The 13,427-nt window shown below is 44.2% G+C and overlaps 1 protein-coding gene and 1 long non-coding RNA gene across 2 annotated transcripts; one reads left to right on the forward strand and one right to left on the reverse strand.

The window, feature by feature from the left end:
* Nucleotides 1–967: 967 nt before the first annotated feature.
* Nucleotides 968–11,531, reverse strand: LOC139827037 (uncharacterized). The gene is made up of 4 exons (XR_011737217.1): nt 11,403–11,531; nt 11,146–11,330; nt 3,646–3,750; nt 968–1,070 (listed from the first exon to the last, which is right to left on the reverse strand). It is a non-coding gene; the product is annotated as an uncharacterized lncRNA (long non-coding RNA).
* C3AR1 (complement C3a receptor 1) lies at nt 6,213–9,639 on the forward strand. Its single transcript, XM_065855461.2, has 2 exons — nt 6,213–6,277; nt 8,098–9,639. Exon 2 carries the CDS (start codon nt 8,105–8,107, stop codon nt 9,221–9,223), a length of 1,119 nt encoding a protein of 372 aa, XP_065711533.2. The 5' UTR covers nt 6,213–6,277; nt 8,098–8,104; the 3' UTR covers nt 9,224–9,639.
* Nucleotides 11,532–13,427: the final 1,896 nt, after the last annotated feature.

Genomic DNA, 13,427 nt, shown 5'->3' on the forward strand with positions numbered 1-13,427 from the left:
ACCACAACATTTTCCAAATTCAATAATTCACAATTAGCAATATTAAATTGTCTGCTTCTTTATTGTGGTGTCATTCAGTGTGCCACAGTCCTCCTACTGTTCTTCTAGAAGGAGAGCATCTAAGACGAGAGAATGGCAAAGGGCCAACTTTTATGAGGCATGGAAGGAAAGATGCATAAGCAGCACCGGGACACCAGGAATACATCTCCCATTCAGTTCCATTGAGACTTAACCAGCAGAGAACATAACACTCTTCTGTCTTCTTTCAAACAAGCATCTCTGGACCAAGAAAATACAAAGCACTGCCAATAACAGTTTTAATTAAGGAGTGAGTTTGAAACATTGAAGGAGAACATTTTTAAAACCAGACTATGAAAGCAATTAAGGTTTCATATTATTGCCACACAGGAATCTTCAATTAATTAAAACTAAGGAATAACAGAAATCTCGAATGGAACTCCACAATATTCAGTCCTATGAGATGTGCAAATAAAAAGACCTGTGCAAGCAGGGTAAAATGCACAGTCATGCCAATCTGTAGGTAGCCTGATAATAAACCATGCAGAAGAATAATTTTGACTTTTTGCTTTGCTTATTTAAGAAAAAAAAAATAGGGCATTGTTCAGGAACGTACTTAGTGGATGGACCAAACATCTGAAATTTTTCTTCTTTGCACAGGGGATACAAGGGAAACCAGTCACACAAAATGACCATTAGATAACTTAAATGTTAATCCCAAGATAAGCATTTTTACTAAACAATCAAAATACTATTTCAAATTGTGCTTTCTTCACTGAATATTCCCTGGCAAGACATCTGACCTGAGCAACTCTTCCAGTACTGAGAATCCACTACTGTGAAGAGCTACTGTTTAATTAGTTATAATCTATGATCTACCAGTTTTGCCAAGCTTTTTTCTCTGCTTGGTGTCCAAAGCTTGTGCTTACCTGAGCTTACTCAGCAATGTACAGAAATGCCTTTGGGTCACTCAGTGGATTTTCTAAAGCGGAGAGTCTGAGGAATACCAGCATAGGGCAACCCTGCAGATACTGGATGTTACCGTAGCATCCCTATGAAAGTACATGCACAGTATTGACAATGAAAATAAGCACATAGCAAAGACTGGCCACCAGACCACTGCAGTATGCTTTCTAGAGAAACAGTTGTGCTAGTTACAGCTAAGCTAAGGGGGAGATTTGGGCAGGTTTTTTTTTAGGAAGATGGGTTTGCCATATTCTCAGGGAACACTCAGAATCTGTGAAAGATCATAGCTATCTAGTCACTCTACCTGCAAAGAAAAGGATGGGAGATCTGAGAGAGGCTTCAAAGATTTGTAGAACTGCAAAAAAATTAGTAGAAATAAGAAATACAAGTGAAATCCTCAGTTCTTGCCAAAGTCTTGGAGATAACCTGCATACTCTTGCAGGAGGGTGGCTTTTGTAAACATATTGATCACAGTTTTAGAATTGTGTATGGGTGTAACTATTTAGTAACTGATAGGCTGATGCACTTTTGTAATAACAAACCTGAAACAGCAATCAAGGTTTTAACCTATTTGTTCTGGTGGCCAGTTGAGTCTGTACATCTAGAAAAACTTCAGTATGAACATCCTGATGGAGTATGGGCCAGAGGTGGATAGTGAGGTGGATTGAATAGTGACTGAACTGCGGGGCTCAGAGGTTGCTGATCAGGAGAACAAAGTCCAGCTGGAGACCAGTCACTGGTGCTGTCTGGCTCTGGTCAATACTGGTTCTAGTACTGTTTAACTCTTCATTAATGACCTGGATAATGAAGCAACATTCACAGCTTTGCAGATGATACAGAACTGGTAGGAGTGGCTAGTGCACCAGGTGTCTCTGTGACCATTCAGGGGAACCTGGACATGTTGAAGAATTAGGCAGACAGGAACCTCATGAAGTTCAACAAGAAGTGCAAAGTTCTGCATCTGGGGAGGAATAACCCCATGTAGTAATACATGCTGGGGCTAACCACCTAGAAAGTAGCTTTGCAGCAAATTATGATGTTGTATTGCTGTAACTCTTGCTGTTGTATTGCTGTTACTTTAGCAAGGCTTTTGACACCATCTTTCACAACATTCTCATAGGCAAGCTCAGGAAGTGAGCTAGATGAATGCATAGTGAGATGGATTATGAACTGACTGGATGGCAGAGCTCAGAAGGTAGTGATCAATGGTGCAAAGTCTGGTTGGAACCCTGTAGTTAGTGGGGTTCCCCAGGGGTCAGTATTAGGTCCAGTCCTGCTCAACTTGTTCATCAGTGACCTGGATGAAGAGACCAAGTGCACCCTCAGCAAGTTTGTTGATGACACCAAACTGGGAGGAAGGGCTGACACACCAGAAGGCTGTGCTGCCATTCAGCTTCCAACCTGGACAGGCTGGAAGACTAGGCAAAGAACCTGATGAAATTCAAGAAGGGCAGGTGTAGGGTCCTGTACCTGGGAAGGAACAACCCCAGGCAGCAGTACAGGTGGACCTGCTGGAAAGCAGCATTGCAGAGAAGGACTTGGAAGTTCTGGTCGACAACAGGTTGATCATGAGTCAACAATGCGTCCTTGTGGCCAGTATCCTGGGGTGCATTAAAAAAAGTGTGACCAGCAGATCAAGGGAGGTTTTCCTCCCCATCTGCCCTGGTAAGGCTGCATCTAGTGTACTGCATCCAGTTCTGGGCTCCCCAGTTTAAGAAGGACAAGGAATTGTAGGAGTCCAGTGGTAGGCTACAAAGATGATTAGGGACCTAGAGCACGCTTCTTATGAGGAGAGACTGAGAGAGCTGGGTCTGTTCAGGCTGGAGAACAGAAGCCTGAGAGGGGATCTTATCAGTGTTTACAAAAATCAGAAGGGTGGCTGTCAAGAGGATGGACCAGACTCTTTTCAGTGGTGCCCAACAATAGGATGAGGGCAAACAGACACAGACTGAAGCATAGGAGGTTCCATCTGAATATGAGGAAAAACTCCTTTACCTTAAGGGTGACAGAGCACTGGAACAGGCTGCCCAGAGAGGTTGTGGAGTCTCCTTCTCTGGAGACATTCAAAACCCCCCTGGATGCATTCCTGTGCTATCTACTTGTGGGGAGCCACTAAGGTAATTAAGGGACTGTTACACCTGTCATGCAAGGGGAGGCTGAGAGAGCTGGGACTGTTCAGCCTGGAAAAGGCTCAGGGGAATCTTATAATCCATCTGATGGGAGTGTTTAATGGAGACAGAGCCAGACTGTTCTCAGTGGTGCCTGGTGACAGGACAAGAGACAAGGGGCACAAAGTGAAACACAGGAAATTCCATCTGAACACAGACAGTTTTTTACTGTGAGCGTGGTTGAACACTGGAACAGGTTGCCTGGGGAGTTTGTGGAGTCTCCTTCTGTGGAGATACTCAAACCTGATTTGACACAGTCCTGGGCAATCTTCTCTAGCTGACCCTGCACTGAGCAGTGGGATTGGGCTAGATTGTCTGCAGACAGTCTTCCAACTTCAACTATTCAGTGATTCTGTGAATCAGAGCAGAGCCTTTGTATGCTAACTCAGTACATTTTTTGTGAGGGGAAGGGAGAGATCCAGAAGAGAAGCAACAGAACAGGCTACCCAGAGAGGCTGTGGGGTCTCCTTCTCTGGAGACATTCAAAACCCACCTGGATGCATTCCTGGGTGATCTGTTCTAGGTGAGCCTGCTTTAGCAGGTGGGTTGGACTAGATGATCTCCAGATGTCACTTCCAACCCCAACCATTCTGTGATTCTGTGAAGAGAAGAACAGAGTGCTGTGTGGTGATTTGGAATTGCCATCAAAGCTGCAAGTCAAAGGTCTGGTCTGATCTAAGTAACCATTTAATGAAAGTAATGAAATGTCTTTTTTTTCGCTCCTTGCACGTTTGAGTGTCTGCATCTTCAGGCCCTTTATGCTGAGATGCAAAACACTCCACTAGTCAAACTGCTTAAAATGTTTATTGATCTGGAAACCTATAGAGAGAGGTACCACATCATCTCATCACAGTCCAGGGTAAGCTGGCTGGACTAAAGATAAAGTGCTTGCTGTGTCAAGGTCAGCTGCAGGACAGAGGTTTTAACTGGGAGGATCAGAGCTGGCCAACTGGTGGAGAAGACCCTTCTTGCAAGGGAAAGTTTGACTAGAGCTAGTGAATCACATGGTGGTGAAAAGGCTGCATGACCCTTGGCCAACGGAAGTAACAGGAGTACCCTCCTATCAGCACTGTCGGTCTGGATCTGAGTAGTCCTCCAGGAAAGGTGGCATATGAGAATAAGATGCAGCTGGAGGAATTTTCCTGGCAGGCTGCTGACAGCCCAGCCCTGGCCTGCCTTCCTGTCTCAGTTTTCATGGGTTTTGTGCTGGAGGCAGCATTCATGTGTTTCACAGAGACATGCTCAGGAGCGGGAATCTGCTCCATTCTGGTTCATTTTCCAGACCAAAACCAAAATACTGAGGCTGACTGTGTGTCTGAGCTTTGTCATTTCTGCTAACAGTGTTGATTTCCCAAACTGGGAGGAGTGAGGGGAAATCCTATTGTTGCACATCTGAAATGCCTTGGCCTAATTGTTTTTTCTTTTTATAGTCTTGCCACACTTTGTGATATCAGCATTTCAATTAATCACTTCTAAGTTTTCATTGGTTAAGAAGTTCCTTCTCTAAAAACAAACAAAACCCCCAAAACAAAACAAAACAAGCAACCAATACCCTGAAAGATAAAGAACCAGATAAAAATCCCTTTGACATGACCAATTATGGTTTGCTGAGCAGTATTATTTGGGCCAGTTTTATTCAATATATTCATCAATGACTTGGATGAGGGAACAGAGTGACTGTCAGCAAGTTTGTTTGTCACCAAGCTGGGAGAGTGGCTAACACACCAGAAGGCTGTGCTGCCATCCAGTGAGACCTGGACAGGCTGAAGAGATGGGCGGGGAAAAATTTAATGAAATATAACAAGGGCAAGTGTAGAGTCTTGCATCTGGGCAGGAACAACCCCAGGTTCCAGTATAAGTTGGGGAATGACCTATTAGAGAGCAGCGTAGGGAAGAGGGATCTGGGCGTCCTGGTGGACAGCAGGATGACCATGAGCCAGCACTGTGCCCTTGTGGCCAAGAAGGCCAACGGCATCCTGGGGTGTATTAGAAGGGGGGTGGTTAGTAGGTCGAGAGAGGTTCTCCTTCCCCTCTACTCTGCCCTGGTGAGACCACATCTGGAATATTGTGTCCAGTTCTGGCCCCCTCAGTTCAAGAAGGACAGGGAACTGCTGGAGAGAGTCCAGTGCAGGGCAACGAAGATGATTAAGGGAGTGGAGCACCTCCCTTATGAGGAAAGGCTGAGGGAGCTGGGTCTCTTTAGCTTGGAGAAGAGGATACTGAGAGGTGACCTCATTAATGTTTACAGATATATAAAGGGTAACATCACAAGGATGGAGCCAGGCTCTTCTCGGTGACAACCAATTATAGGACAAGGGGTAATGGGTTCAAACTGGAACACAAGAGGTTCCACTTAAATTTGAGAAGAAATTTCTTCTCAGTGAGGGTGACAGAACACTAGAATAGGCTGCCCAGGGAGGTTGTGGAGTCTTCTACTTTGGAGACATTCAAATCCCGCCTGGACACCTTCCTGTGTAACCTCATCTAAGTGTTCCTGCTCTGGCAGGGGGATTGGACTAGATGACCTTTCGAGGTCCCTTCCAATCCCTAACATTCTGTGATTCTGTGAGCACAATGTTCTGTATTTGGTGAACTAAGCTGGGACAGAAGCTGATATATATTGGTAAACATCCCAGAAATTGGATTAACTAGGTGAATGTGCTGATCTGATAAAACATGAAAGTGGCTACAAGACAACAGATCAGACACCTGATGGTGGCATGGCAGGGTTTGGAACTGCGAATTATATCAAGCAAAGGCCAGCATTTTACCAACAGGCAAGACATCTGATTCAGTTGTCTTATGGAAACTGTAGTAAAGTATATGTCTGTGCCGATCATTTCCTTGCTTTCTATTATTCTTTGTCTCAGGGCACTATTTTATTTTGACAGTGTTGAGACAGCTTCTTTTGGTTTGACTCTTTATTAGCAGATCATATCTAAAACTGAAAATGAGTCATTCTAAGCCTTTCCGTCAGGGTGGAGGAACATGCTTAGCACACACTTGTGAATACAGGAAACAAGAGCAGTTCCTAAAATGGCATGTGAGTTTCCGTTTTCAGTCACTCGAGAGACAGAATTGATGGTACTTGCTCCCTGACACACTAGAGCATCTGTTTCACTTGGGTAGGTATAATAAGATGCAGAATTCTGCCTCCCTCTTCAACTTGCAATTTCTTATTCTTCACACCTGAAAACCTCTCTCCCTGCTTCAGTTCCCTCTTCCACCTTCATAACCACATAGCAGCCCTTTCAGCACTCTTGAAAACAGTGTGGGCAGTATCTTCTTACTGATTTACCCCTCAGGTTGCTGTGGAGTAGGATTTGTATTACTATTTTTACAGCATTCTTTGATTCCCAGTCCTCTTCGTAACCATCTTCTGTAGCTATATGGGGAGGCAGCGAGATTCAGCTCTTGCAGAACTGTTCTCCAGTTGTCCCTGTAAAAGTCGCTTCTGCATATATCGGCAAGACCACATGAAAAGGAGCAAACTTGTTAGAATTTCAAGCTAAGTCCCTAGTTGCCTTACAGTGACTGCTTTCATAGCTTTCCCTGCAGGTCACCCTCACCTAACAACCTTTTAGCAATTGTTACGGAAAAGTGTTACCGACATTTGTTAAAACTGTTTATTTCAGTTTCTTTGTGGTGAAGCGGTTCTAACATTTATACATCACTCCACATTTAGACTATATGCTATGCAAGAAAGAGATTGATGATTTCTAATATTTTTCTTTAATAATATTGATAATTAGTCCTGCACACAACAGTCCCTGACTGGCTTTTAAGTACTAGCATAATGGAGTTTAAAATAGAATCAATCTGGGTTGCCTTATTCATGTCTCCTCGGTTGCTTCTGCAGACTATTCAGCTCTTACCTGTGCAGTTTCCTTGCATTCCGGTAAGCCTTTTAGGAACTTTTCAGCAACACAACTGTCTTCACTGATTTGGCAAGGGTTTAGTTAACAGGGGTTTTATAAACAATTCTATTAATGTCTACAGGATGAAGATCAGGCTCTTTTTCTCAGTTCTATCTTGACTTTGCTATGTTTCCTATACTTTTCTTTCAAACTTTACTAGTATCTAAGTCCAAGAATAACTGAGCAATTACAGTTTTTCCACTACTATTCTCATAATTTTAAAACGTCACTACAGTATTCTGTGGCTCAGATTCATTGTCTTGCAATGAGCCATCCAAAATAGATCAAGAACATTAGTGCTGTTACTCTGTATTTTAATTTTTCTTTCTATAACTAAATCTCTGTCTGTTCTTCTTAAAGCATTCATTTATTGCCTTTCTGCTCATCAAGACTAGCCTTCTAAGGAACCAAGAGAGAGCTCAGAACAAAAGCAGGGAGAAGGAAGTGCTTCCTGAGACTTCCCTAAAAATACCCTTCACAAACAGAATTGCTGTCCCATCTGTTCTATTTATAGATGTCCAGAAAGTGGAGTGGGGTTATTTCATTAAGACAAGCATTTCTTTCTTAACCTAAACCTATTTCACTGGTTGTGCTAGAAGAAGTTCATTTGTTTTAAAGGAAAAAGGAACTATAATGATGACTCACTTTTCTGAAGAAGTGAACTGTATATAAAGCTGCAAGTCAGTCACGAAAGCTAGTGGTTGATCGTGTAGGCATATGAATAGATAACTCCACTTCAGAGCTGAGACTAAAAAGAACCAGACTGAAATCAAAGGGGATGACAGAGGCAGGAGAACTTAGTTGTATACAATCTCCCTGTTTGAATAGTGGGGCTTATGTAGCTTAGCCACCATGAGAATTTTGGTGTGTAATGGTCAGATTTGTAATCACAAATTTTTGCAGACTGATGCCTTTGTACCCTGACAGCTTTGCACTGTCACCTGACTCAGAGATGCTTCAGTAAAGATAAAAAGAATAATTTGGAAGAAGGCTGTGAATTGCCAACTAATTTGCTTTCTGTTTTATAGGTGCAGAATGCCTCAACTCCTGGGTAACAGCAGTTCACATGAACAGGCTGCCACATATTATGCATCAGAATCCATTGTCTCCATTGCTGTCTTCACCATTGTTTTCATCATAGGTATCCCAGGCAATGGATTGGTGATCTGGGTAGCTAGTCTGAAAATGAAAAAGTCTGTGAACATTGTCTGGTTCCTAAACCTTGCTGTGGCTGACTTCTTGTGCTGCTTGTCCTTGCCATTTTCCATAGCTCACCTGGCCCTCTATGAACACTATCCATATGGTTGGTTCCTCTGCAAAGTCATTCCATCAGTCATTGTCTTCACTATGTTTACTAGTGTCTTCCTACTTGTGGCCATCAGCATTGACAGGTGCCTCCTTGTGATGAAACCTGTCTGGTGTCAAAATCACCGAACAGTGAAATGTACATCATTAATATGCAGTGGCATTTGGATCCTGGCCTTAATTTTCTGCTGTCCTGTATTTCACTACCGTGAGACTAGCACTCATGATGGCAAAACTGAGTGTGGGTACAATTTTGGAGACAACGAAGAGCTGGATTACATGGATGATGCTCTATATGAGCTATTGGAAAAATACTCACTTTTAACCTACAATGGTAATGACTCATGGGGAAATTTCTATGAAAGTGATTATTCTGTATCCCCTGCCTTAGTGGCAATAAACACCAGTAGGGCTGTCTTTGGCTTTGTACTCCCCTTTGGCACCATGGCAGTTTGCTATGCCCTTATTGCTTTCCGAATGCGTGCAAGTCAGTTTCACAAGCCATGCAACAGAATGCTGAGAACAATTGTGCTTGTAGTAACTGTATTCTTCATCTGCTGGGCTCCATATCATGTAGTAGGGATTCTGTCCCTTGTACCTAGTCTTGGAACAGGACTGAGGGAAAATTTGATCCTCTGGGATCACCTCTCCACAGCACTTGCATATGCCAACAGCTGCATCAACCCCTTGCTGTATGTTTTTGTGGGACACGACTTCAGGACAAAGGCACGGCAAACAGTGAAAGGAATCTTGGAAGGCGCGTTTACTGAGGAACCAACACGTGCAATCCCATCCTCCCTTGACAGAAGCAAGACTTCAACAGAGAAGGATGGTAGCAGCACAGTGTAATACAGGACTTCTGATCCCCACGGTAGAAGGAGCAAGCTTTGGCCTTGCACATCAGTCACTCTGCATTTAACAGCTTTTTTTGCTCTAACACATTTGATTAATCTGCAGATCCACACACTGAGACAGTTCAGATAAGAACAGCTAAGACCCTTTATATCCTACTCTAAAGAGATGGGAAGTTGGAAGTACCAAGAGTATCTGAGGGCATACCAGGGAAGACCCTGGTGAAGCAGAAGACACAGCACTTTAAAGAAGAAAGCAGGCCTGCAGAATGATTTATGGTGTGATCATGTAGTTTAACCTCTGAATTGCTCGATGAGAATGTCATTAGAGCTACTTGCATGTTTATGTTCTACATCTCCTATCTTTGATAAACTGGAGATTAAACTAACTTTGATGTCTTTCATTCGAATCTATCTTCTTGAGGTTTGGTTTTTTTTTTTCCTGAAGATTTCCCTAGAGGGTAGTGCTACATTTTCTTACAGCATTTGCCCCTGTCAGCTTCTGCATTGAGCTGACTTTCATGCCCTGGTAGATGCTCAAGGTATTTCTTTGTCCCAGCAAATACATCACTGTACAGTAGTAACTGGTCCAATGTACATGCTGTAGCTATCTTTGCTAGTGTGCGCTCACTGTCTCCCTAATGCTCCCTCCACCACCAATGTCCCAAATCCTCCTTTTCAGAAGTTGTCGAAGATTATCCAAATGTACCTATTGCATTTTAAGATGTCACATGAGCACAATTTGAGCAACTGCAGTAATTGATAAACCGGATTAGGTCACTGCTGGACTATCAGCCATTTGATAAAAACTTGGAATTGAGGAGTGATAACCTCTAGTCTGACCCCAAGAAGGTGGGAATGAGCCTGTTGTTGCATAGTCATGTCCTGCCCTCTACGAGAGATGTGCTTCTCCTGTCTTTCCAGTAGAGGAAGAAAAAAATTTCATCCAGTCAGGTTATTTGGCTGTGCTTCCCAAGCTTGAATGTCCCCTGCTCCTGAAAAGCAGAAGCATGTTTACTAGGTACTCTAAAGAAGTGGTTTAAAATCTGCTTTTTATGTTAGTCCTTCCTTAAAGGAGTAAGGTCAACAAATAGAATGACAAACAGCCACCAAGCATCAGTATAGTTTTCACTTTGCCTTTCTGGTGAGTACAAGTTTAAAGCCTTGCTGATCTCAGTGCCTTGAGTACTGCCAGCTGTGAGAACTTTCAATACTTTTGTTTCACCACCCTAACAAGTCTTGGCTGTAAAGTGTGGGCTGGCAATTTAGCCATGTCCACACCCAAACTCTGTTCCTAAGGCAAGTCGGTGGAAACTGAGCCCACATGATGGACACGCTGCTGGGTGTCCTGGTTTTGTTAAAGTTTCTCTTTTAGTGAATTTTTCTTTCAGCTAAGTTCTTCTTAGTAACTGTACTTTTCTGAATTTGGCTACATGTTTTAATAGACATAGCAATGGTATGCAAGGTCGCTGTTAAGAAAGCACATCGCATAAGCAAGAAGGGGTGAACTGAACAGGTGACTAAAACTGACCAACTAAGTATTCCATCTCATCCACGTGGGACATCCCATCCACTCTCAGGGACTACCCTCTCTCTGTGCTTGGAAACTGTAATTATTTTCGTGCTTTTCCTGCTCATCCTCACACAGGTGGGATGCTGGCCACCCTCCCCCGGCAGCAGCAGGTTCTGGCACTCCTTGCAACCGGAAACCTGAACAGCCACGGTTCGGGGCAGGCAGTCGGTCTGAGTTGCTACAGTCGTCTTGAGACAAGCTCTCTTTCTGGTCAAGACCATGGTCAGCAGCAGTATGAGACAGTGGCAATAGGTGAGAGAGTCTAACTATCAAAAAGTGACAACCTCTGCACCCTAGTGCACGAGTTATCACAACCGCTTCTGCAGCACAGTGTGGCTGGTACTCACCCACGCCAAAAATTAGTTGCCCCTTCCAGCACCTGGTGGGCAGTGCTGAGTTGCCGGCCTCCCTGAGGCTTTTTCAAGGCGAGGGGCGGGGGTGTGATGGCCCTCGCTGTGGTAATGCCCACTCCATGTCAGCTGCTCTCGCAAGGGCTGCCAGGAGCTTCCGGGTCTCTTGAGAACGAAAGTGCCTGAATCAGAGAGAAAAGAAATCAAAAAAAGGCTTCTCTGTACCTCAAAGATTTCCCTTAATCGGGACTCACCGAACTGGCTCCGATCAGCTGATCTCAGGAACTGAGGGCTAGTGTCGAGTTACGAAGGCTTTTAAATCACCTGTGTGGGAGGACTGTGTCTTTTTTGAGTCCTGAGACTTGTGTCTGCCCACTCCAAATGGAGCAAGGCAGCCAAGGCTACAACTACAGCCCCAGTAGCTGCTGCTGTTCCACCGAACACAGACAGTGTGGCTTCTCAAGCAACTGTTAAGGCAGTTCCAGCTCCCACGCAGAGCAAAGCTAGCAAGGTTGCTGCCTCGCCAGCCACAGATACTGTTATTTCTCCAGCCTCAAAGACTAACAAGGTAGCTACTGTGGCCCCCTACACTGGGCACTGCTGCTGCTGTAACCACAACAGCCACTGTAATTATACCAATGCCAGTGACAGTCATTTAGATTCTGGAAATAAATCAAGAGATGCTGAGCCCATATCAGCATCAGTTGCCGGTTGTAAGAAACTCACAAGAAACAGTATTCACGCTGCAGATGATGGCCAAGGGGCACCATCAACCCAAGGGGCAGCATCATCAACACAAGGAGGAGAGGAAGTGGCCACCCAAACCTTTTCTCCAAGTGAGCTGAGAGATATGTGAAAATACTTTAGTTGTCATGAAGGCGAGAATGTTGTAATCTGGCTGCTCTGACGCTGGGATAAGGGAGCTGATAGTCTGGAACTAGATGGTGGGGAAGCCAAGCAGTTGGCATCTCTGACAAGGAATACCGCCCTTGAGAGGGCAATTTCAAGCGAGAACAACTCCACCACCCTCTGGAGTTGACTCCTGACAGCTGTGAAGGCAAGGTTTCCCTTCAAGGAAGATGTTATATGTAATCCAGGGAAATGGAATACCACGGAGAGAGGTATCCAGTTCCTGAGAGAATTAGCTGTACGGGAAATCATCTATTTTGGACCAAACAGCCAAGAGAAGACAGACTCAATTGTATAGAATTGTATAGAATTGTATAGAATTGTATAGAACTCAATAGAATCAATTGTACACAACCTATGTGGCGCAGGTTTGTACAAAGCGCACCACCTGCATATGCTAAGTCACTGGCAGCAATCGTCTGGTCAGCTGGATGTAGACAAAGCATTTCTGACATGATTAAGCAACTTCAGGACTCTGAGGAGAGCCCTGCTGTCTCTCTATGGGCTTGTGTCTCGACTGTGGAGAAAAGGTGTGAAAAACCTGACGACCAGTTTGAAAAGCTGTTGCAAGAAATCAGAGTGATCAGAGAAGACAGGTTCCATTCACAACCTGTACAAACATTAAGTTTCACCTATTAGGAGAAGGCGTTTCCAATCTCAAGAGAGAGGATAGAAGCAGTCCACAAAAAGAGGCACACTGTGGTTCTTCCTACGTGACCATGGAGAAAACATGAGGAGGTGTGATAGAAGACCTACCTCAGAACTTCAGGAATGAGTATGTGAGTTAAAAGGAAAATCTCCTAGGAAAATGGCTGCTCCAGTTTCCAGAAGGGGTAGAGAGATTCTGATCCTCTTGAAGGAACCTCTAATTCATATCCAGAGACTGCACAAAACACAAATTAGAGGGGCCCTGCCTCCAGCCAGGTGGAGGAAAGGTGTGGGAGATTTGAGGGATTTTCTTGAGGTTGTTGTGTGGATGGGCTTCTATTAGATGGAGATTTATTTCTGAACTAGCCAAAGGAATCTCAAGGCCAGCCTGAAGGCTGAAAAACAGCACCCTGAAAAAACAGCAGTGAGACTCGGGCGCATGGACAGCTTGTGAACATGGACAATATCCAATCAGCTAACACATGCTTGGAGCGTAGACGCATGATCAGGAAATAACTGCATATATAAGGAGGCTTGTTTCTGTAATAAATGGATTTGCTTGAATTCACATTGGATTGTGTGGAGTCCATGAGTTTTCGCCCTCGCAAGTGGTGATTCCGACATGATCCATAAGGAGAATTTATGGAAGGGGGACGACTGCTGCAGGGAGCGAGCCCCAGCTGGAACAGCTCGGCTGGACCGTGACCGGGACGCAGTCTGCA

This window comes from Patagioenas fasciata, chromosome 1 (genome assembly GCF_037038585.1).
Source record: "Patagioenas fasciata isolate bPatFas1 chromosome 1, bPatFas1.hap1, whole genome shotgun sequence".
Taxonomy (NCBI): Eukaryota; Metazoa; Chordata; class Aves; order Columbiformes; family Columbidae; genus Patagioenas; species Patagioenas fasciata.

Excerpts from the sequence above, each read along its gene's own strand:
- C3AR1 (XM_065855461.2), top strand. The coding sequence starts at position 8,105 with ATGCCTCAACTCCTGGGTAACAGCAGTTCACATGAACAGGCTGCCACA.